The sequence below is a fragment of the Aedes albopictus genome, chromosome 3 (assembly GCF_035046485.1).
Source record: "Aedes albopictus strain Foshan chromosome 3, AalbF5, whole genome shotgun sequence".
NCBI classification, from domain to species: Eukaryota; Metazoa; Arthropoda; class Insecta; order Diptera; family Culicidae; genus Aedes; species Aedes albopictus.
Window position 1 is genome coordinate 81772240 of NC_085138.1, and position 25360 is coordinate 81797599.

Consider the following 25360-nt stretch of genomic DNA (forward strand, 5'->3'; position numbering starts at 1 on the left):
CGAAACATGGGGGAGATATTGTACGCCCAAGACATCGAAATTCTATTTCATCCAACTATTGAATGCTGTGATTGACTATAATAGCATTTGAACTGATTTTGATTATTTGTATGGGAACCGTGTATTTACCAGAAATACTGTAAAAACCTATGGATTTGGATTATAAATTCAATTCACGATAAGTTTTGATTTCGTTGATAAACTGTTCTCAAATTATCAGAAAGAATACTCGAATACAATACGTTTAGAATGTTGAGTTCCAAATTTATAAGGGACAGGTCGATGGCCACGATCGTGATACAACAACGATTGAATATTTATAGTTCAAAGAGAATTTCATTGAAAATCGCCCTAAAATTTGAAATCGCTCAAACTATCAATTCCCTCGATGAAACATTTCCAAAATTTCAGAGATGATACCTGGATACTATATCTTTCGAATAGTGGTGGTGAAAATTGAATTAATTGCCAAATGAATTGTACCACCCTAACGAAGTACTAGATTAGATAGATAGTGATCTCACTCGATCATACACAATATTGTAAACTATCCTTATCTTCGTACCGAACGCTCGCGCTAACGAGCGCAGGTAGAATTTCAGATCGTGTTTCGTAGATCATGAGCATCTCATATAAGCCTATACAAGAGCCAGACCAGTTAGTTATGAATAAACTATCAAACCGTACGCATCAACCCCTATATCATTCTAGATATCGAAGAGAGCGAATAAATAGTTACGTAATCTTACACCGCGACCGGACCAAATTAGTTCTTTTTTCGTTACATAAAATGTGGTCCTTCGAACCGGATCGTTTGGTGTCGGTCGAAGTGTAGTCGGTTCGCGGTAGTGCCAAAATCGTATCGGTAGTTTTGTGCCGGTCAAGTACGGAAGTACGGAATCAGTTCTGGTCGCGCGGCGACAGAAAAGCGGAGAAGATTACCCGATGGTGGACTGTTCCTCGAACTGTTTGTGACCTGTGAGTGGGGCAAAAGCAATAAATTAAATTTGCTGCCCATCAGTGTGATCGAACACGGACCGAAAGAACTATAGTGCAACGGACTGTAAAGTGCATGTGTGGATGAAACTCCTGAAATTGAACTCGAACAAGAAAGAAAAAAAGTGATCTGTCCGCATAGGTCGGCTAAAGGAAGAAACACGAAGTGCTGGTATCCCGAGTGTCCCAGAATTCTGCACCAAGTGAAAGTGTGACCTGCGTGGCTTGAGCATTCCGACCGCGTGGAGTTGGCTTGGGGAACGTCCATAAATTACGTCACGCTTTGTGGGGGGAGGGGGGGTTCAGCAAAGTGTGACGACCCATACATAAATTTCAGAGGTCTCATACAAAAAGTGTGACATAGGGGGGAGGGGGGGGGGGGTTGAAAATGGTCGATTTTTGCGTGACGTAATTTATGGACGTTCCCTTGGCTTGGGTTCATCCAACAAAGGGGCCAATTGACAAAGGACCCACCGACAAAGGGGATACTGCGCACCGCCCCCCCGGCACTGTTGCCTACTGTAAGTAGAGTGCATGTTCTGTACTAACCCTTTCATCGGATGAACTTTTGCGTTCTGTTTGTACGTTGACAAAGAATTTGAGCTTTGGTTTGAGGATTTGCGCATTTCTAACACGAGGTGGTGGCAAGCAAATCTCTCGTGATATTAGCTGTTGGTGGTAAAGCCACAATTAGAAGGCTGCGATATGGCACCTGCTTCCAAATCACTTCGCAGGCAGGAGCAGTTCTGCTTAGATTCTATGCAGAATATGCTGAAATTTGTGCAGTTGTATAACGAGGAAAGGGACAAGTACCTAACTGAGGGTTGGCGAAATCGCTTAAATGAAACTTTCGATCAATTCCAGACCATTCGTTTGAAACTGGAGTTGATAGAAGAAGAGGAAGACGAAGAACACCATGATGATGAAAATCGGCGGTTGCGTGATGAGTTCGAAAAGAACTACGTGAAAGTGATTGGGTTTTTGACAGAAGCTGAGCGTAGAGCACACCCTCCACCCCCACCGGTCATGCAAGCCGTCGCTTCTGGATCGGCGAACATGAATCCTAACCCTTTCCAATCGAGAATCAAGCTGCCTGAGGTCAAACTTCCTTCGTTTGATGGTACCATTACCGATTGGTTACCATTCCGAGACTCATTCAAGAGTCTTATCGATTCGAACCCGAATTTGTCCGAAGTGGACAAACTGTCCTACCTTGTAGGCTCCCTAACGAAGGAAGCGAAGCGAATAGTTGAAGCAATCGAAATAACCGCTGCGAATTATTCGGTTGCTTGGGACTTGCTCCAAAAACGTTTCGACAATAAGAAGCTCGTTGTTAAAACGTATCTTGATGCGCTCTTTTCAGTCGAACCAGTCAAACGAGAATGCTATGATTCCCTCGTGCGACTGATCGATGACTTTGAACGTAACTTAAAGATGGTTCAGAAGATGGGAGTAGACACTGAAGGCTGGAGTGTTCTATTAGCGCACATGGTCTGTACTCGGTTAGACTCGTTCACCCTGCGTCAATGGGAGAACCACCATAAGTCAACGGATGTTCCCGCATACAAAGATCTTCTCCAATTCCTCAGAAATCACGCTATGGTTCTCCAATCAATCGCACCGATCAAACCTCGTTCCTCCGATCCTCCTCCAGCGGCTCCTCGCATGCAGAAACCAAAGATCAGTCAAGTACATTCCGTCGTTAGCTCTCCGTCCAAACCGTGCCCGTTCTGCAAGCAGGCTGCACACTCGGTCTTCAAGTGCGATGTTTTCCGCAACTCATCGGTAGCAGACAGGTACGAGCTAGTGAAGAAGAAGGCACTTTGCATCAATTGCCTTTCACCTGATCATCAAATCAAAAACTGTTCCTCCAGTGCGTGTCGTGTTTGTGGGCAGAAGCACCACACAATGCTACACCAACAAGCAAGCAATCGCTATCCAAACCAATCACAAGCTCCGAAACAAACCCAAAGTCCACCCAATTCCGAACAAACGCAAACCCAACCTCAGAACGCTAGAAATCCACCAACTGTTTCGAATCAGCCTCCTCCGCCATCCACCCCGGTCGCTTCAGTTCCCGTTGCTCCTCCGTCGCTCAGTCACTGCTCCACTTCCTTGGTTGCCAACGTCCGCAAGATTCCGTCAACAATCCTGCTGCAGACAGCTTTAGTGAAGGTCGTCGATTCTAGCGGATACCTACTGTGGGCCAGAGCTCTACTAGATCCAGCTGAATGTCATCTCCGAACGATTGGTCCAGCGGTTGCAAGCACGGATGATCAAGGATCATCATGTCATCGGTGGAATCGGAGGCTCCACGACTGTAGCAAACCATTCTGTTCTGCTTAGCGTTCTGTCCCACTGCACTGACTTCAGTGCAGATTTGAAGTTCTACATTTTCGGTGAGATAACACGCGAGCTTCCGTCGAACTCTGTGGATGTCTCCAACTGGGAATGGCCGTCCGATATCGTACTTGCTGATCCGAAGTTCCATGAGCCAGCCTCCGTGGACATGATTATCGGAATGGAGGTGTATTACGATCTACTTCTGGAAGGTTTTGTGAAGCTCGGCCCAGGCAAGCCGGTCGTCTCCGGAAGAGTGGGTTTGAGCCAACCTCCAAATCGTGCAGTCGCTGCACATGTCTGCAGCACACTTTCCGTGGAAGATTCGCTAGCAAGGTTCTGGGAAATCGAGTCATGTCAGTCATCAAGCACTATGTCCATCAAGGAATCGACCTGTGAAGCTTACTTCTCGGCAACTACCACCAGAGACGGGGATGGTAGATTTGTTGTGGCATTGCCAAAGAAGCCGGAAGTCTTGAATCGTCTAGGAAAGTCCTACGAGATAGCCAAACGTCGGCTCCTTTCGCTGAGCCGCCGTCTCGAAGCAAATCCCGCGCTGCAGGCCTCAGACTCGGCATTCATCGACGAATATCTTCAGCTGGGACATATGGAGGAAGTGTTTCCGGATACGCCGAGCACGTCTGTCTTTTATTTTCTTCCACATCACTGCGTTGTCCGCCCGGATAGCCTAACGACCAAACTTCGCGTCGTTTTCGATGCGTCGTGCGCCACCGACACAGGAGTCTCCTTAAACGATGCATTGATGGTCGGTCCGGTCGTGCAGGAAGACCTCGTCTGCATTACAATGCGTTTTCGATTGCCAAGGTTTGCCATTACTTCTGACATCGAAAAGATGTACCGCCAGATCCTGGTGATACCCAGCGATCGCCCTCTCCAACAAATTCTATGGCAAGACAAACCCGGAGAACCGATCGCCACGAAATGTCTTCAGGAATTAGCCAAACACGGTCAGTCGTCGCATCCAGCCGCGGCGGCAGTCCTCGACTTTTATATGGATGATATGATTAGCGGAGTCAACAATTTGTATTTGTATTTGTATTTTAAATAATTCATCTGACATGTTAGTCTTAATGAATAAAATTAATTAATATTACATACATACATTTAAACGACATTTAACACAGATTTTATTCGATTAGCGAAATTTTTTGTCGGCTCATTAAAAACGAAGAATTCCTCCACATCTATAAAAGCACGAATACACGCTGAGAAGGGCTCGTTGTAGCCATACTCGGTCCGGTGGAAAGTTGGTTGCAGTAACGTCGAATTTCGAAGATGTATGGTCGGAACACGGAAGTTTAATGAAGAAAGCAACGCTGGAGCATCGATTTCACTATTAAGTAGTTTACTTAGCTACAAGTAGCAACTGCTGTACTTTTCGCCGTCGCTCCAAGGTCTCCAACCCTAGTAGCCGGCATCTGTCTGGATAGGGTGGCAAGTTATCAGGATCTCTCCAAGGCAAACTTCTCAAGGCTAAGCGGATGAACCGTCTCTGAATTCGTTCAATTCTTAGGCTCCACGTGACTTGGTACGGATGCCATACGACGGAGGCATTTTCCAAAATTGGACGTACTAGTGCACAGTAAAGAGATTTCCAACAATGCGGGTCAGAAAAATCCTTGGCTATTTTGGAAATGAAGCCTAACTGACGCGATGCCTTCGATACTAGGGTAAGAAATCAAGCTTTGAACTAGTCAAATTGTAATCTTAATTTGAACCATTTCAAAATTCATTAAAACGACGTACTTTTCAGGCAAATATTGTCCCGAAAAAGATGTTAAACAGGTTTCCGTAATATAACCTGATAACATGTGCTTTAAAAGCATTGAAAAAAGCGTTTTTATCATCGAAAACAGGCAATTGAAAAATCACTGTGATTTCACCCATTTCCCCCAAGAGAAAGCACATTTTCGGTGCACTCGTACAGCTCATGCATTGTATCACACGCAATATGTGAACACGTCAAATGAAAGCTTATTTATCGTAGAATCGATCAACTGAATAATATTCCGCATTATTTGTCATAAAATTATCAAATTTAAGTGATTCTTACTTGGAGAATGTTATCTTAAGTTGAACCATTTGTAATCTAAATTTGAACTAGTAAACGGGGGTGAGCTTCTAGTGTTGGCCTGTAGATTGCGCTAGTGGTTGCTTTGTTTACTCTTGGGGGATGAAAAAATCCAAATTTAGTTTCCAAATTCCTAAAGAATTTCGAACATTCTGAGTTGAGATTCCACTGCCTAATGAAAAATAGGTATGAGAATTATCAAATTCATGTGATTTTTCATTGTTTAGCATGGAATTGGCTGTTTTGTGAGTTGCTCGAGCTGCTGCCGCCAGTAGTTCAAATTAAGATTAAAATTGGTTCAAATTAAGATTAAAATCATTGTTGATGAAAAATCAAATATTTCAATGAAATTCGGTGCAAATACAAACTTTTTACCATTTAACAAAAAGCTTATACCCGTGACTTTCATGTACATACGATTTTGCCGTAGTAAATTATTTCCATGTGGGAGAAAAAATCACTTAAAATTTGCACTGCTTCAGAAAGCCGCAATTTGGTTCAAATTTTGATTACCTACCCTATTTCAGAGCGATGAAGATCGAAAGTCATTTTAGTATCCAAACGAACATCTAGGTCTGTCACACTAGTCACTCTGTTCAGGGGATCTCCTTCAATATGATATCGAAAATCAATCGGCTGTACTGTGCGGTGGAAAGTAATCACCTGACATTTTTCCACGCTTATAGTCAGCTTATTTCTACGGCACCAATCTGCGAAAAGTGTCAGCGAGTTCTGAAGATGTCTGCAATCATTTATACAACGCACCACAATATACAGCTTCAGGTCATCCGCATAGATCAGCTTCAATCCTTCGTCCAAAACCAAAGCAGCATCATTGAAGAAAATAATGAAGAGCAACGGTCCAAGATTGCTTCCTTGCGGAACTCCGGACTTGTTGGAAAATGATGATGATACACAGCCGTCGATCAGCCGTCGAGCAAAGCCTGAAGATGGATTTAAAATGATTCTACTGGGTCGATTCAACAATCGTGCTGCACTGGCTGGCCGGAACTCCGTCCCGCTGGAAAACGTTTGTAGCCAACAGAGTCTCCGAGATCCAGCATCTAACCAGAGCTGGAGTTTGGGGGCACGTGGCTGGGATGGAAAACCCCGCCGACATAATCTCCCGAGGAATGCTGCCCGCTCAACTCAAGGAAACCGACCTCTAGTGGCACGGTCCCGCCTGGCACCAACAAATGTCCAGGTTTTGCCGTCACACATTCGTACGTCCGACGATGATTTCGTCGCTGGAGATCTAGAAGAACGATCGATCGCCCTTCCAGTGCACATTCAGCCTTGCAATACAATCTTCTCTCTACGGTCGTCGTTCCCGGCACTAGTTCGCCTAGTGGCACTCCTTCGAAGATTCATCCACAACAGCGCGCCTGCCAATCGGCAACGTCGAATCACCGGATTCATCCAAGCACCAGAACTCCTTGAAGCAACCAACACTCTCGTTCGTTTGGCACAAGCTGAGTCGTTCCACGAAGATCTCCGAGCCCTCAGCGCTGGCGGTCAAGTCAAGCCAACCTCGAAATTGAAAAACCTCTGTCCTGTCGTCACCAATGGCGTCCTGCGCATCGGTGGCCGGCTTCGAAACGCGCCTGTTTCCGAAGATCGCAAGCACCCGATGATTCTCATCATCCGCTAATAGAGCTGATCATGGATTCCTACCATCAGCGGTTGTTGCACGCCGGACCCCAGCTGCTGATCGCAAGTGTGCGGGAAAGGTTCTGGCCCCTACGAGTACGCAACCTGGCGCGGAAAGTTGTACACAGCTGCTTGAAGTGCTTTCGTTGTAAACCAACTGTATCCTAGCAGATTATGGGAGACCTTCCGGCCGAGCGCGTGACTCCAACGTTCCCGTTCTTGACTACCGGTGTCGATTTGTGAGGTCCTCTCTTCTATCGCTATCCCCTGAGGAAGTCAGCTCCGATTAAATGCTACGTTGCAATTTTTGTGTGCCTGGCAACGAAAGCGATCCACGTCGAACTTGTCGCAGATCTGTCTACTGCTGCATTTATCGCTGCCTTGAAGCGCTTTGTAGCTCGCCGTGGCAGGCCAGCCGTTATTGAATGCGACAACGCCAAGAATTTTCTTGGCACCTCACGAACACTTGCGGATCTCAAAGAACAATTCTGCTCACAACAACACAAGCACGCTGTCACCACTCACTGTGGTGAAGAGGGGATATTTTTCAAATTTATCCCTCCACGTTCTCCCAATTTCGGCGGCCTCTGGGAGGCCGCGGTTAAGTCCTTCAAGAATCAAATCGAAAGCTGCTTAAACTCCCGTCCGCTTACCCAGCTGACGTCCGAACCGGAGGACCTAGAAATTCTCACTCCGGGCCACTTTCTGATCCACCGTCCGTTGGTTTCCATTCCGGAACCGTCGTACGAAGAAGTTCCCTCGAATCGTTTGGATCGGTGCCAGCAATCACAAGAATTCGTTCGTCGCATCTGGAAGCGTTGGAGTACCGAGTACCTCTCTGGCCTCCATCCCCGCACGAAATGGACTCGTTTGCGGGATAACATCCGTATCGGCACGATGGTACTGCTGAAGGACGAAAATCTCCCGCCGCTTAGGTGGCTCTACGGCCGTGTTACCCAGATCTTCCACGGCGACTATGGGAACGTTCGGGTGGTCTCTGTCCGAACCAAGGATGGCGAATACCGGCGCGCAATCTCCAAGGTTTGCGTCCTTCCTGTACAACCACCAGCAACCGCTGGTGACAACGAACTTCTTTCCGAGATGTAACAGCATGCCCGCTCATGTTTTGTCCAACCACTAACCCTTAGTACAAAACTAATGCTTCCCTTTCGTTCCCGAACAACTACGACATCGACGATATCCGAGACTGGCCCCTGGCGCTCTGGTGATCTGACGACAACTGGCCTCCAACACTGGTCTCGAACCTCGCCAAACCGACAACCGTGTGAACCCTCCCTTCGAACGCTTCCAGCAAACGGATTTTCTTCAGGCTCCACATACTTAGTTCCGAAGGTGAGTTGTTCCGGTTTTACACCGTCAATCTATTGCATACTACATCACTCCTGTTCCCGAGGTACGCCAAAACTCCAATCGGCACGCCCGAGGTCGGTGTCATCGTCAAACCGTCAAGAGCCTGCGCCAGTGTGATGCTATTCCGTGTCCAGCCAACCGAAGCTAGTAGTCGGCAATTCGCCGACCGAGAAGAATTGGCATTCCGCCAAGTGTGAAGGATCGGCCACCCGCTGATCATGAAAAGCCTGCAGTCTGCCAAGCCCGAAGAGGTCGATGTCCCCCCATGTCAACAACCCGAGAAGGTCAACCACTCCGGCGATGCACCCAGGATGCAAGGGTCGGAGCCGAACAGTAATCAACATCCGAAGAAGCACGTGTTACGAAGTTTTGTTTATCTATATATATCTATATATATAAAAATGAATTTCTGTCTGTCTGTCTGTCTGTCTGTCTGTCTGTCTGTCTGTCTGTCTGTCTGTCTGACCGCTATGCATTCGGAAACTACTGAACCGATCGGTGTGAAATTTTGTATGTGGGTACTGTTGGGACCGGGGATGGTTCTTAGCTTGGTGCGGGACCTCTCCGGTCTCGGGAACGGGGGGCTCCCAAAGAAATGAACCGGAAATGAGCTGAAAGAGAATTTCAACACGGTCGCAGACTTAACCAATCTAGAGTGCGGTGCTCCAGTGACCGCAGTCCAGTGACAATTGACAAATTTGAATTGCCAATACAAATGTTGGAACAAACACGGCGGTGGCTGGTCAGGTGGGCCCCGATAGCCACAGCGGAAAGGCCGGGGGTTACTCACGCAAGTGGTGTGACGACGGCTTCGTCCCGAAGAACCAGGCCCGGAATGGCCGGGCGCTTGGCAGCGGGCAGCGTGGGTCTTGAACTACGGCGGGGAGACAACGGCGAGCCGACAACGATGATGGCTGGCAAGGTTGGCGTCGATAGCCACCGAGAAAAGGCCGTGGTTTCTGACTCCCGTGGTGTGCCGACTTTGTCCCGAGGAAACATGCCCGGGAGGACTGGGGGCTGGGGCAACTGGCTTGAAAGGGCAGCCACCAACCGGCAGGTTTCTGAGGATACTACTACCCGAAAAAACCGGATGATTTTTTTGTGGAGGGGGCCCAGGGTACCTGACTTAAAATGACTTTTAAGGACAAGGTATTTGGGGTACATAGCTCAAAATTTCTAGAGCAACGTTTTTTAGAACCGTTGAACGGATTTGAATTAAAATGCATCACGCTAATTGTTCAGTGGTTGTCAACAGCGTGATGCATTTTAATCCAAATCCGTTCAACGGTTCTAAAAAACGGTGCTTTAGAAATTTTGAGCAATGTACTCCAAATACTTTGTCCTTAAGCGGTATAGTCGCCCGATATGTGAATATGCAAATCTGGATTGCAGTTTTGAAGAATTAAAATGACTGGATTCACCCAGAGATTCCTTCAAGGATGCATCTAGGGATTACACCAGACATTTCATTGGGGATTTGTCCAAAAGAGGGGATTTAGATATCTTTAGATCCAGAAATTCCTTAAACATTTTGTTAAAAAAATCTTTAAGGAATCCATTCAATTGTACCTTCAATAATTCGTCTAGAAATTATTGCAGACATGGATTTCTTTAGATTTTTTTATCCAGCGATTTCTAAAGAAATTTTTCCAGGAATTCACTAAGAAAACTCTCCTTTGATTCCCTAAAGAATTCCTCATGGGGTTTCTTCAGAAATTCACCTGGGAATTCTTTCTGTGATTTTTTTCAGGAACAACTTTCGGGAGTATTTTAAAAATGACTGAAAGAATCCCAAGAAAAGTGCTTAATTTCTTGGGATTCTTTCAGAAATTCCAGGAGTTGTTCCAGGATTCCTCTGTGAATTCCTTCAGGGATTCGTCTATAAATACCTACAGGAATTCGTCCAGGAATTCCTCTATAAAGTCCGCTAGAGATTCCTCTAAAAATTAATCCAGATATTCCTCTAGATATACATCAAGCAATTCCTCTAGAGATTCCACCAGGGGCTCATCCAGGAACTCCTCCAGGAAATCTTTCAGGGATTTGTCCAAGTATTTCTTTAGGGATTTTACCTGAAAGTTCTCCAGTAATTCTTCAAGAAAATCTTCCAGAAATTCCTCTAGAGAATTCTCTAGAGATTCCTCCAGGAGTTCCTTAGAAGACAGCTCAAGGAATTTTGTAGAGTTTTCGAAGAAATTCTCTCAAGTATGTCTACTGGAATTCCTTCAGAAGCCCTCCAGACATTCCTTCAGGAGTTCCTCTAGGAATTGCTCTATGAAATTCTCTACGAATTCTTTTAGGAATTCCTCCAGGAATTATTTTAGAAATACCTCCAGGGATTTTTGTAGGGATTCCTCAAGGGACTCCTCCAGGAATACCTTTAAGAATTCCACCAGGAATTCCTGCAGATATTTACTCAGGAATTCCTGCAGATATTAACTCAGAAATTCCTGCAGAATTTACCTCAGGAATTCTGGATTTCATGAAAGCATTTCCTCCAGGATTGCCACCAAGAACACCTCAAGGAATTACCCCGAGAATTGATTCACAAAATCTTCAGGGGATTTCTTTTTGAAATTCTTTCAAGAATTTCTTCAGTAATTCTCCAGGAGTTTTTCCAGGGATTCCTCTGGGAATTCTTACAGGGTTTCCTTGAAAAATTTTTCTAGAAATTTCTCCTCCAGGTATTCCTTTAGAGATTTCTCAAGGAATTGGTTCAAGGGATCCCTCCAGGAATCCCACCAGCATTTCCACCAGGAATTCCTTCAGGAATTGATCCAGGTATTGACCAGAAATTCCTCTAAAGATTCTTCCAAAGATTCCTCCAGGAATTCCTCCGATGATTCCTCCAATAATTCGTCTAGATATTCCTCCAAGAATTGTTCAAGGAATTTCTCCAGAAATTCCTCTGGAAGTTCCTAATGGAATTTCTGTAGGGATTTCTTAAGGAGTTCCTCTGGAGATTTCTCAAGGATTCCTCGAGGAATTCCGCCAGTGATTCTTCCAGATATTTGTCTAGAGATACGTCATAAAATTACTGTAGAAATTCTACTAGGGAATCCTCGAGGAATTTCTCCAGAAATTCATTAAAGGATTCCTCCAGGGATTCTACCTGAAGGTTTTCCAGCGATTCTGCAAGAAAATCCTCCAGAAATTCCTACAGAAGTTCCTCCAGTGATTTCTCAAGGAATTTTTCTAGATATTCCTCCAGGAATTCGCACAAGCATGCCTCCACCCATTCCTTCAGGAGCTTCTCTAGGGAATCCTCTAGGGATCGCTCTTGGAATTCCTCAAGGAATTCTTTTGGGAAAACCTCCGAGCATTCCTCCAGGTATTTTCATAGGGATTCCTCCAGGGATTCATCCAGACATTTTTCAGAATTTGATTCTTGGACTCCAACTCCTGCAAAAATTTCCACAGGAATTAATGCAGAAATTAATCAAGTAATTCGTTCAGGAATAACAAAAGCAAAATACCATTAGGCATTGGCGTAACTAGGTCATAGCTCTAGGGGGGGCCATGGCCATGTCGATATAGATTTTTTATACTGAAAAGATACTTTTCGCCTGAATTGCGTGATTTTTTTCCGAAATGGATTATTCTGGAGGGGGCCAGGCCCCCCCTGGCCACCCCCTATTTACGCCAATGCCATTAGGCCGAACGTCATGCAGCCGAATGAACAATATCCCGAATGGACATTAGGCAGAATGGTCATTGAAACAAAATGCCATCAGGTAAAATGATCATCATTCCCGCATTGTATCACAGGTGTACTTCTTGATACTTATGTTGCTTATTCCATCTGAGATTTTTCCATCTTTCAAAAATAGGTAATTCTTTCGTATACTCTACTATGAAGGAATGGACATTCAAGAAAAAAAAGACAAAATATTAAATTAATTCAGACAATTAAACACAAACCGTGTGTTTTCAGGTAATACGGATGCTCTGATAGAAGTTAGAACTTATTCTTAGTCAAAATGTGGAAGTTTTTTGAAGACCAGAAATGTTTCTATGGTAGTGAGTAAAGGTAAACCCCTGCTTTATCTGGGAGCAGCACCTCACCAACCTAATGAAACAAAATTGTCTGCATTATATGCGCAAAAATAACTAAATTTGGCATGTGGACATTTTTGAAGGCATGAAATGGCTGTGATATTGTGAGTCCATCCAGAGGGTGGAGGAGGTTCTCATACAAATGAAATATAAATGTTTGCATGACTAGGAAAAAGTGTACGGCCGACGGTTATTAGGCCGAAGTTCATAGAGTCGAATGAAGAATAGCTCGAATGGACATCAGGCCGAATGTTCATTGAATCCACAGGCATAATGATCACCATGCCATCTTTGTCACACAGATTAGACTTCCTGCTGCTTATAATGCTCACTCCATCACAGGTGTTTCCTTCTTTTAGTAATAGGCTGTTCTTTCAAGTCCCGTTTTCTTTACGGACCAACTGCTACAATTTACAGCATATCTAAATGTTTCCTTCTGTTTATCGAAGGTTTTTCTTTCGAGTGGCACTGTTGAGTAAGTTTATGGCAGTTGAACTGTTATGGTCATATACGATTTGTCCCTTTAAGTCACATTGGTTAAGAATTGATTAGCAATCAAACCACCAAACGACATTCATATTCTGAGATTTTTCCTTCTTTTAAAATAGACTGTTCTTTTGCACTGATATGAAAGAGTGGGCCTTAACATAAAAAAATCAGCCAATAAGCTCATAGCCACCGTTCATATGTAGAATAAGTTCAGAAAATTAACAAAAAACTAAGACGTAGTGCATGAGCAAAAATTAAAATGGGCAATACAAGGTTTGCCGGGTCAGCTAGTATTGTATAGTTGTCGACCGGTCCACCAAGTAGAGTGTAGAATAGGGTATGTTTGAAAAGTGAACTTTTCAACGGTGGTCGGCTTTGGTGAAAATTGAACTGATTGCCAAATGAATTGTACCACCCTAACGAAGTACTAGATTAGATAGATAGTGATCTCACTCGATCATACACAATATTGTAAACTACCGTCGATGGGGGTGACAATGGGTCTGGGGGGTGAGATTGGGTCAAAACGGAGAAACATAAAATTTGAAATAGCTCATCAACTATCGCTAATTTATGCTTAAAACTTTATATTATTTCAAAGAGGAGATGTTTTTACACGTCATGATGCAGAATAAAATGTTTAGCAATAATCGTTTTTTGTTAAATTTGTGACTAAACTTATATGATGAAACTACTAGTAAATCACTCTGAAAAAAATTCTCCTTTTTAATGTTTAACACAAGTACCTAACCATAAATTTTCTTATAAGTGGTTAGCTGTAGATATTACCTGGTTGATGCAATGAAAAAAGCAGGCTGTCATTGCTCTTTTTATTTAAAAATTCAATGTTTTCGACCCCATGTCTAAATATTAAGAATGGGGGTGAGATTGGGCCAAGCAAGTTGTCGAGTGCACATATCCTTAACTAAAAATTCAACTTGTTATCCAGTCCTCATTTGACGTTAGAGTGGTGCCATGTTTACCGTATCTTCATAAAAGCACGCTTTCTCTCGAAAATATGTCGAGAAATGTCAAACGAGTGTGTTAATACGTTTAGTGCCTAAAATCATTTATAACAATACACCCATGCGTTTGAACAGCCCCTCTAATCATCAGCTAATTACAAAATCGTAAGCTTACAAAAAAGACTTAATAGCGTTCTTCTTCTCCACTCATTTTTGTTGTGTAACATAATATTTGAACGACCCTTGTTGGCCTACCCCATTAGACCAACGCGCGCATCTATATTCTTAGTCTCTACCGCATCCGCACACATGCGTACGATTCAACTGTATTAACGATAGTGACAGGTATTCAACCTGTCACCGGGTGAGTAGGACAGCGAAGAGACAAAAATAGCGATTTAGATAGCTAACTTCTGCGTGGTATGATTGCTATTCCGAGTCCTATCTACACAAAGTTAAATAGTTTATTTGGTTACACCTAATCCTAGTGAATTGATAATTAATCTAATATTAAGTTACACATACTGAAGTGGTAAGAATATTTTCATCTAAAGTGTAAACATCCATACTAATTTGTGCTCATCAACTTCGCACGCTAGGTGAACCTGAACTACGTATTACCATTGTTAAAAATCTTATACATACTCCAAGCCACAAATAACCCTTCAACTCGGTAAGGTATAGAATCTATACCTTACCGAGTTGAAGGGTTATTTGTGGCTTGGAGTATGTATAAGATTTTTAACAATGGTAATACGTAGTTCAGGTTCACCTAGCGTGCGAAGTTGATGAGATACTATAGATACTATAGATTATAAGAATTCCTCGAAACCGCATCAATCATTATGTATAATGTTATTTAGGACCAACTACAAAACACCTGAAAGCTCGAAACCGACGTGAAAACGCAAAGGGAACTAAATGTAAGTAGTATCCATCCCACATTATGCAAAGTCATGAGTCAGAACTTTAACGTATGCTAGACAGGGGTTCGTCTAACCGCTCTTGCGAAGCATATAATACAAGATTTGTACCCTTCGAATTCATTAAATAGTTTTAAGTAAATTTCAATGTTCTTTACCAGGAAAATTATATTCTCACGCTGTCGACACAACAACCGGATCCTACGTTTTATTTCTATTCCGGTAGAGAATAATAATTTTGGAAATTCTCCCTAACCCGTTGGAATAAATCTAACAACCCTCTATCTTGAGATGGAGTAATTTACTTTAGCAATATAGAGGCCGATGATCATGTACATAAGAGTTTATAACGGAGGGTTTGGTTACACATTTCTTATCATGTTTTTTTTACCATCAATCTTTCAATGCGCCCCTCCCTCATTGTAATCCTCCCTCCTCTCATGGAGGTTGAAACTCTAAATGAGGATGATTATGATGGTTAAAAATGGTGATACAGAATACAAACGTTATTTTATCGAATTTCAACCATTTTTTCGGTTGTATTAGCCCTTTTAGGTGGATTAATCATCTTTTAAAATTATCTAAATTTTTATTCGTCATAATAACATTGTGTTTTAAGTAGGTTTACTACATATGATCAATAAAATTAACTTATATTCTTAGATAGGCGATTTCGAATACTTTGACCCATTCTCACCCCCTCTAAGGGGTGAGATTGGGTCAATTTTCAATCATTTGTAGTTTAGTAAGCAATTCATTTAACGTGATACGTTCTTGCTAAACTATCATTACCACATAGGAGAGTATACATACCAAATAAAAAGTTATTCCAACTTCAATTGCATTTGTTATTTAACAAACCATTTTTGAGTATCCTTTTTTGACCCATTCTCACCCCCAACGACGGTATCCTTATCTTCGTACCGAACGCTCGCGCTAACGAGCGCAGGTAGAATTTCAGATCGTGTTTCGTAGATCATGAGCATCTCATATAAGCCTATACAAGAGCCAGACCAGTTAGTTACGAATAAACTATCAAACCGTACGCATTAACCCCTATATCATTCTAGATATCGAAGAGAGCGAATAAATAGTTACGTAATCTTACACCGAGACCGGACCAAATTAGTTCTTTTTTCGTTACAAGTGGGTACCGCTAAGATGGGTATTTTATTTTGTTAATAACGGTTTAAGACACACCGTGAGTGTGATCCGTTCAACAACAGGTCTATCCGTTCCTAAAGCCTATCTCAATCTCAGCATGAATTGATCAAGAATTGGTTGATGTACGACATATACACTCATTTTTTAAATATTTCTATTAGGTAAAGCCCTTAAAATAACAATTAAGAAACCATTTTTACAACACTCTTGGTTGAGTACTCAATTTTAGTTAAATTTTGTTTACCGTTTACAACGAGAGGCCAAAATGTTTGGGATAGGTGAATTTTTGTTCTCCCACAAAAAAGTTCAGCAAGCTGTAATTTTTTCATAGAGTGCATCAAAAATTCTCAAATTTTGACTGTTTTTCAACCTATTACACTAGTTTACAGCATTTTTGAACTCGGTAAGCTGATGATCATTTTTGGTGTAGAATCATGCCCTGAGTTCAAAAACGCAAAAGAAAAAAATCACAGTAGAGCGGAAATTATTTCGACTTTCCATACAAGGGTGATGATTTGAAATCGATTTTTGTTCTATTTTTAAGCAAAGTCGCTCACTTCAAACATCTCATTCTCCGTAATCAATGCTCCGATTGAGCTGACATTTTTACTGTAACTCGCCTACACATGATATGTCAAATAAACATCGAAAAAGAATTTTTAAATAGGGTTTTTCTTATTGAAAAAAATACATTTCTTCAAAAAAATTTGGGAATTTTGCTAAAATTTAAGGAGATCGTCCCTAAAACTCGCCAATATCTTGAAATTCATCAATCTGACGCAAAACCTGTATTCAGATGATCGAATGGTATTGTATTCAGCTTTTAATTTATGTAAAAAGATTTAAAATTGGTTGAACAAAACGCAATATATTTGAATTTTAGTAAATTACATATTTTGAAAAGTTGTAAAACTCGATATTGAGCTAAAACTCAAAAACTGTTCTACTTAAAATTTTTTGTAGGTCGCTTTCGAAATCAGCGCAAAATTGTGCTTCAAAAATTTGGTCGTTGGCAGAAGTTCACGACTTTCGTTTTATTTTGTAAACTAGTGTTATATGTGCACCATTGGTACAAATTTGAGCTTGATTGGTTTATCTTTCGCGAAATAAGAATCGTTCTTGTAAAACACTATTTTTTAGCCAACACATTTTTGAACTGTCATATATCGGAAACCAGTGAACCGAATCTCATGAAATTTTGAACGTTTGTTTTTTGTGGGGAATTTTTAATTTAACTGGTTTTCTTCTACATGAGTGAAACCGTCAAATTGGTATTATTTTATTCGTCGTGAGAAAATATTTGATTTTACTACGTCGTATCAAGTATCAATACATTGATATGGAACGCCCAAAATTTCATTTAATTCGATTCACTGCTTTCGGAGATATGAAAATTCAAACATAAGTTTTAGATAAATAGTGTTTTACGAGAACATTGCGAATATTATGCTTTTTTGTGTTATTCAACAAAATCGGCAAAATATTTTTCATTTTAGGGTCCAATTATCGAGTCAGCATAAGGATGCATCCAAAATTTGGGTTCCCAAATTCTGGTACATATCTATTATTCAATTTCTCATAAAAATAGTTAAAATTCATTGAGAAGTGTAAGGCTGCGGCCAGAGTGGACGCGTCACGCGACGCGACGCGGTGCGGTGCGTTTTTGACGCGGCTTCCAACGCGGCTTGATAGCCACAGTGAACGCGGTGCAACGCGTCTGTTCGTAAAGCAAACTGAAAAGTTTTCATAATTTCCCTCACCTTTGCACATGAATACTGACCATAACTATTTTATTAATTAGTTATTATATTAAACTGACCATAATTATTTTATCTTTCGAATTACAACAAACGGTGAGAAGTCTTGATAAGATTTTTTGGATATGTATTGGATCACTTCACACCATCAATGTATAATTCCCAACTCGGGTTGCAGAGACAGTTTGTGATAGGTTCGTCTTGACAACAAGTAGCACACAATCAAAGCGAGCTGTCTCCTCTCTATCGGTTTAAAAGCCATAACATTTCAACAGTTTTTAAGAGTTATCTGATGAAAAATGTCCAAGAGATATGTGATTATTGTGCTCAACCTAAAATTAAAAATGAACCATTTATCAAAATGCACCTTCAACTGCTATTTATTTATTTCGGATGATTCAGAAGAGGCATACATTTGGGACAATGGTGGTTCCCTAACCTCAAATCTACCCGTCCTACAGGTACAAATTTTGAAATTGCATGAACAAGTGAGCTTGTAGTCAGAGCTGCCACAGGGTTGTATACGTAAAAAAATGGCACCCCTTAGTTTATTTTTAATCAGCAAGGCAATGCAACAAGTTTGTTCTCAAAACTAATATATTTTTATTTTGAAACTTTTTTTTAAGCTTACAGTCCTAGTAGAATACTTCGAGATAGTAAAATAAACGAGAGGATGCCAACCCTTTTTGTGCATGAAACATAGGTAGGGGTAATGTGAAAGCAAGTAGAGCAGGGTGTATAATGACGTAAAAGAGATTTTGATTATTTCCGTTAAGTCTTAAGTCATAAATTTGAAAGAATTACTGATTTTGATTCGCAATATAGGTGAAAAGTGAGGTTACGAGACGTCACCGGATAATAAACATGTGGTATTATTCATGTTAATATTTTTTACATTCACATTTGAAAGCATTTGAAAAACATTTTCGTAAAATTAGCGCCATGATTTGGTAAAAACGGACGAAACCCACACAAAAATACAAAATTCTCCGCGCGAACCGCGTGACTTCCGCATCAAAATGTTTTGTCGTGCGTCGCGCGGCTAAACGCTTTCCGCTTCGCATAGTTCCGCGCGCACTCTGGCATGTTGTGATTGTTTTACCTGTATTCTAATGAACGGAGTTCTGCCGCGCGTCGACGCGCGACCTGTCAAATGCCGCATCGCACCGCGCCGCGCCGCGTGACGCGTCCACTCTGGCCGGCACCTAAGAAATGACTGTATCTTGACGATCACTAAATATTCACTAAATATTTTTCTATTAACAACGGCGTTAGCGTGTACAGGAATCTTCACGGCTGACGATTGTCTAGCTCTTGTGCCTGGTAAACAGATGGCTCACCAGCAAACTGCAATCAAAAAGTACCGTAATACGGGGTATCATTGATCAGCGGGGTAACATTGATCGGCTTGACCGACCTCACGAAATGCTCAAACAAGCATTTTACATTGAATCAGTTTCTGCTATCGAATCGTATATCGTAATCTGCTATTATTTAGCTATTAAATGACATGTAATTCATAAAAATTGAATTACATAAATATTGAAATAAATCTATTTTTCCAAAACTGTTTTTCATAACGCCATGAGATACATTGTCAAACATTCATGCTTGGCATGAATACTAGATACAATATGAGGTTCGAAATCACTGTATTATTTCAATATGATATCCTAGAGTTGAATTAAATAAATGAAACTTCTATGAAAGTGTTCTTTTTCAATAAAATATACGATTTTTTAAAAGAAGGCATTAAATTTCTTAAGCCATTGCCTACCTTTAGGCGTTATTCGCAATTTAGAGGATTTTAATCTTTAAATAACTTAAAAAGTACAAGACTTGTAAGAATTTGGACAACATATTCGAAATCAGCGTCCCCGAAATTAGTAAGTAAGGGTATTTTCAACACAATCAAACATTGATCACTGACATGATCAATGTTACCCCAAATCAACAAAATCAAAAATTAGATTAAAAAGTCAATTTAAACATGTTTCAAAGTTTTACTATACTTTTTCGAGTAGCTTAACATATACTTTGAGGGTCAGTACATGTTTTAAAAATATAAAACATGTAACGTTTGCTTTAACAAGAGAATTATTCAAGAAAGAACAAAAATTCTGATCAATGTTACCCCGGATTACGGTACCCAACTTTCGCATCACTTTTCCACCGAATGCTGCGGGCTGCGGAATCAAAAAAGCGTATCCCAAGTGAGTGCAAGTGCAGCCAGCTAATAACATGCCAACCCCACGGGAAACATGACGATGACGAAGTCGATAAACGGCTTGTTTGTGACTGGCGGCGACGACGGTGGGCAATCAACGTGATAATGAGTGCAGAAACATGGGTGAAAACACGCTTTTTTTTTGCTGCACTGGGTGCTGGTCGGTCAGCACTCTACCTGTAGACAGCTAGTGGAAGCATAGACAGCGCAGTGAAGATTGGTTTACTTTTACCCGAAAGCCGCCAATTTCCACGAGTCGGCGATCACCCGGTGGTGGCGGCAAAACGGAATAGAAACTTACTGCCAATGCCGGACGATGAGGTGGATGATTTATGTAGATTCGATTTACTAACGTGTGAACGAACGAAATTGGATTAATCGTTTCCTCGAAGTTGAAGCACGGATTCAAGTTCGTCGACACGAGATCCAATTTCTGCAGAAAAATCACGCGAATCGCACAAGCACAACCCAGCCGTTTGCAGAATTCATAATTGAAAACCGCATCCGACAATGCCGGACTGATGGTTGGTTGGTGGTGACATCACTCACCTGGAAGCACGTGAACGGCTTACCTCGAACCATCCGAGCGGAAATTCCACAGAGACTTTTCCTTGTGGTGCACTCGTGTGAAAGCGCACACGTCAATCTTTTTCATTTTCATCCATCCTACAAAGTCGCGTTGACATGTTGGGCATCAGGGGATGTTCTCTTCCTCATATTCACCAACATATCCTTACAAGTATTGACGGTGTCCCAGTACCGTAATCCGGGGTCAAATTGATCACTTTAAAACAACTTTTGCGCATAACATCAATGGCAATTCAAATATTGCCAAAAGAATTTCTGTAAAACCAATACCCTGTGGATCTCCATGAAACCATGTATTAGAATTTTGTTCAACAAATTTAAACTTTAAGTTAAATAACTCCAAAAATCAAAAAATTGAAAATGCCACTTTGGGGCGAAATTGATCAGTATACAATCAAGCCTCGGTTGGAAAGGAAAATTTCCTTCTCCGCTTAATTTTGCTCTTCTAAAACCGAATAAAGCGTTTAAAATCTTATAACTAGTGAATGTAATACTTGAAATGCAAAATAAAATTTGAAAATTTCCCTTTAAACGCCTAAAGGTAGGCAATTTCGTTTGAAATAAATGATTTCTTTAACAATAAATTACTATTTCATCATAAATTAAACTTTTTTTTTTAACTATTTCAAGTTCAGAATAGCTACATAGCTTCTCAACCAAGGCTCCACAAAAATGTTAAAACAGAGAATTTACGGGAAGTCCTATTAGCAATCGATTATTTAATAGCAATGATTTCAGCTAAATGAGAAACACATTGCAAATTCGAACAAAAAATAAGGCAAAACCTTGGGCAAAACTAACTTTAATAAAAGTCTACACTCATCTCTAGACATCTACGAATCAGATGACGTAAATAGTTTAAGATCATTACGACGCTTAAAAGCTCCTAGTATGGAATTACAATGTAGTACCCGAATGATCAATTTCACCCCGTTGATCAATTTGACCCCGGTTTACGGTAACTGGTATTTCTCTTCAATGCTTTGCTCCACCACTCATATGCACATAAATTCTATGGCCAAGCTATCGATCGTGTCGTACTTGTGTTCGAAAGCTTTTACTCGTTTGCATCAGGCGTGAATAGAATTTATATTCACTCCAGGAAACTTAGAACAATGAACTGGAAATCAGTGTTTGCTTTTTCAAAGCCAATAATTCCAAAAAATCTTCATGGAAATTCTTCAAAATATTCCACCATCAATACCTAATCGTAATTTTGGAAAACGCTATTTTTTTAACAGAAGTCCCAACCCAACATGTTGTAAGTGATGTTCGTTTCATTCCTACACATGGTACTGATGCATATCACTTCCACCCACTTTTAGATTCCTGACGCCACAGGCGAATTCCTTTACCAGCAAGAAAAAGCACGTCACATCAATGCATATTGTCTGACATTGATTCCAGCATTTTTATTTTGTAAATGTACCTAAGAATGCCACTCACTCCGGTGGGGTGGTATAGGAATCTACGTACCGGTGAGATAGCTGAAAAAAAAAATGAAAAGTCGAACCCCAACGAGAGAACCAGCTTCCAATGGAGCTTTTGAACGAATCATTCATGAAGGTATCGACACTCGTATGGCTTGCAATGGACTACCCGCTTGGCGCACACCCATAGTTGATCTGCAGGAGTAAATCCATTTTATTTTGTATGGTGAAAAGCATCTAAACTTGAATTACTTGAAATAGAAAGCTTTTACTGAAAAAATATTTGGTAGGCTTAATAGTAGTCACCATTGTGCACAACCACTACCAAATATTTTTTCGAATAATGTGTTCCACTTTGAAGAATTTGCCTTTAGATGGTATTCGCCATACAATATTTTTGCGATTTACTTTTAGCGATTTTTCGCGCATAGAAGCTAGCGCCACATTGGTCGATGCGGAGAGTAGGAAAACAGCCGATGTAGTTAATTCATTCATTGGTACGGTGCCTGATGCGCTACTGTGTGCTTGGGAAGAAGGATCCCATCTTGAAATGAGTGGTGAAGTAACTAGCTAGGAATTGGGTGCAATTGTTAAATATATGTGACATATGAGCAGAGCCGTAGCGCGATCCGACGGCGCCCTTGGCAAGCATGCAGGTTGACGCCTCAAGACAATTCGACATTGTTAATTTGCCAGACTTTGTAGTTGATCCTTTTTTAAACTTTCTTTAAAAAATTGGCTTTGTGAAAAAAAAAAACAAATTCCTCCCGTTTTTTTTTCTTATAGCGTTTTCCATTCGCGTATTTCATTTAAATGGAAGTCGCCCAAAATTACATATTTTTTTATTTTTTGTTCAATTGAATTTTGTTTCAAAAATACTTAATTTCGATACTTTCATGGTTCCTCAAACGATTTATTTTACCAATAAGTTCAATTGGTTAAACAGAATTTTCCAATAACTTTACCAAAGGTTTCATCTGAAGTTTAATCAAAATATTTCACAGAAAATCCACAGACAAACAGACGTAACACTCTGATGATTCCCATCGTACACCGATTTAACGGTCTTTTTCAAAATGTGATAGTTGGCCAACTGCCCAACCGTGGCGCTCGCATAGTTTTTGTTCGAGTTTGACGTTTGCTCACTACCGCCACCTAGTTGGTGGTCGGCCAAACATTGTCTCTTTAGCATTGGGCGAATATGTTTCCGTGACTATGATTTGAATCGAAAAATGTTCGAAGAGTTACGTCTGTTTGTCTGTGGAAAATCTATAAGAAAAGTTATCTTTAGACGAACCGCGGATATGGAGGAATACTAGGAAGACTTCCTGAAGGAATCTTTATATGAGTTTTTATTGAAATCTCTGGAAGAATTCCTGCTTGAATCACTGAATGAAATCAAGCAAAAATCTCTGGAGGAATACCTGCACGAATTTCTGGAGAAGTACTTGAAAAATCAGGGAATTTAGGCAAGAATTTAAAATGGAATTCATGTAGTAACTCTTGCAGGAATGTCTGGAGCAGATTGTGAAGAAATTCCTGATGAAGAGGACTTGGAAGAATTTTTGAAGGAATCCAAAAAAAAAAATCATAAGGACCCTCTGAAAGATTTAAAAAATTACCAAAAATGTTTTTACAGAATTCCCTGACGGAATTTCTGAAGGAATCCGTGCAAGGCTTGCAAAAGAAACCATTGCAAATTTTTTGGATGAAAGCAATGGCAGATTTTCTAATCGAAAAGCTGGAAGAATTTCTGAACGAATTCCAAATTTATGATTTTCTGGATAAATTTACGAGAACATTCATGAAAGGTTTTCTAGTGGAATTCTGGCAGAAATTTCTGGATCAATTCCTATTCTGGAAGGTATCAAATCTATTGATGACTTTCTGATGAAAACTTTGGTCGAAAGAATTTCTTAAATTATTCTTAGAGGAATTTCCGAAGGAATCCCTGGAGTGATTTCTTAAGGAATCTGTGCAGGATTTTCCATAAAAAATCACAGAGACATTGCAGAAGAAATCTATTGAAGGGTTTCCTAGTCGTCCTTAATGATATTTTTGCAGTAATCTCTATTAAAGGAAATTATTGAATAAAATCCGGGAAATATTGGGAGGAATCCCTTGATTAATTTATGAAAAAATCATAGATAACTTCCTGATAGCCTCCCTGTAGGAAATTCTATAAGAATCTTTCGAGAAATTTCAAGAAGAAGCTTCAGAAGAATTTTTGATTTGATTTTTTTTAAGAATCCCTGAAGAAGATTCTAAGAGAATTTCAGCTAGAACTCTTTGATTTTTTAAAAGAAATCCCATGATGAATTTTTGAAATTGTTTTGTAAGATTCTCTGGAAGGGATTTCTGGAATATTTGATTTGTTTTGACGGCATAAAAATAAAAAAATAACAGACAAGTTTTGGGTGGATACGAATGAGTTCTGCTAGATTTATAAGAGTTCAAGCCCAAAGAAACATTTACTGGAATTGGGAAGCAATCAGTTGCGTTTTTGCTAGAGTGCCGGTAGAGGCGCTATTCTGATAAATGCGGTAAACGTGATAACAGTGTAAAGTAACGGCTAAGGTTACGCTATGCCGGGGCCCGTGGCGTAGTTGGTCACACGTTCGCTTCATATGCGGATGGTCATGGATTTGATTCCCAGCCCCGGCACTTGCAATTTTTCGTCAGTTACTCTTCTCCTCCAGAGCGGCTGACATTGACCCTTTTCTGAGCCCATGGCTCCAACGGACCCGGATACCTGGACATCGGCGAAATGCAACTCATAATGGACCCTCAATCGGACTCACGGTGCTTCATTTACCGTTATTATAAAAAAAAATATACCATCAAAACCTGAAACGCCATTCTCTTTCTTTACCATTCCTACACCTCTGAACAAATTTTTAAAAAAATCGTTAGACGAAATTTTGAGTTACGCCCTTTTAAAGGGCCTAACCCCTAAAAAATCAGGGTTTCTATAGAAAACCATCATATTTCATGACAGAAGCATGCTTCTGACATCAAAACCTGAAACGCCATTCTCTTTCTTTACCATTCCTACACCTCTGAACAAATTTAAAAAAAAATCGTTAGACAAAATTTTAAGTTACGCCCTTTTAAAGGGCCTAACCCCTAAAAAATCAGGGTTTCTATAGAAAACCATCATATTTCATGACAGAAGCATGCTTCTGACATCAAAACCTGGAACGCCATTCTCTTTCTTTATCATTCCTGCAGCTCTGGACAAATTTTCAAAGTAATCGTTAGTCGAAATTTTGAGTTACGCCCTTTTAAAGGGCCTAACCCCTAAAAATCAGG

The 25360-nt window shown here is 40.8% G+C and overlaps 3 protein-coding genes across 3 annotated transcripts in view; 2 read left to right on the forward strand and 1 right to left on the reverse strand.

Annotated features, from left to right (window-relative positions):
• LOC109413884 (large ribosomal subunit protein eL13) overlaps positions 1 to 25360 on the reverse strand; it is a 258035-nt gene that overhangs the window by 208597 nt on the left and 24078 nt on the right. The gene's annotated exons all lie outside the window — the stretch shown is intronic.
• Positions 1 to 25360, forward strand: part of LOC109413880 (CLIP domain-containing serine protease B4) — a 105151-nt gene that overhangs the window by 58077 nt on the left and 21714 nt on the right. The window lies entirely within an intron of this gene.
• On the forward strand, positions 1702 to 6001 carry LOC134290261 (uncharacterized). The gene is made up of 3 exons (XM_062857361.1): positions 1702 to 3165; positions 3254 to 4380; positions 5956 to 6001. The coding sequence occupies exons 1-3, from the start codon at positions 1702 to 1704 to the stop codon at positions 5999 to 6001; spliced, it is 2637 nt and encodes an 878-aa protein (XP_062713345.1).

Coding starts and splice junctions, on each gene's coding strand:
- LOC134290261 (XM_062857361.1), top strand. CDS start 1,702: ATGGCACCTGCTTCCAAATCACTTCGCAGGCAGGAGCAGTTCTGCTTA. Junction 3,166..3,253: donor TCCTGCTGCAGACAGCTTTA/GTGAAGGTCGTC, acceptor CGATTGGTCCAG/CGGTTGCAAGCACGGATGAT. Junction 4,381..5,955: donor ATTAGCGGAGTCAACAATTT/GTATTTGTATTT, acceptor ACCCTATTTCAG/AGCGATGAAGATCGAAAGTC.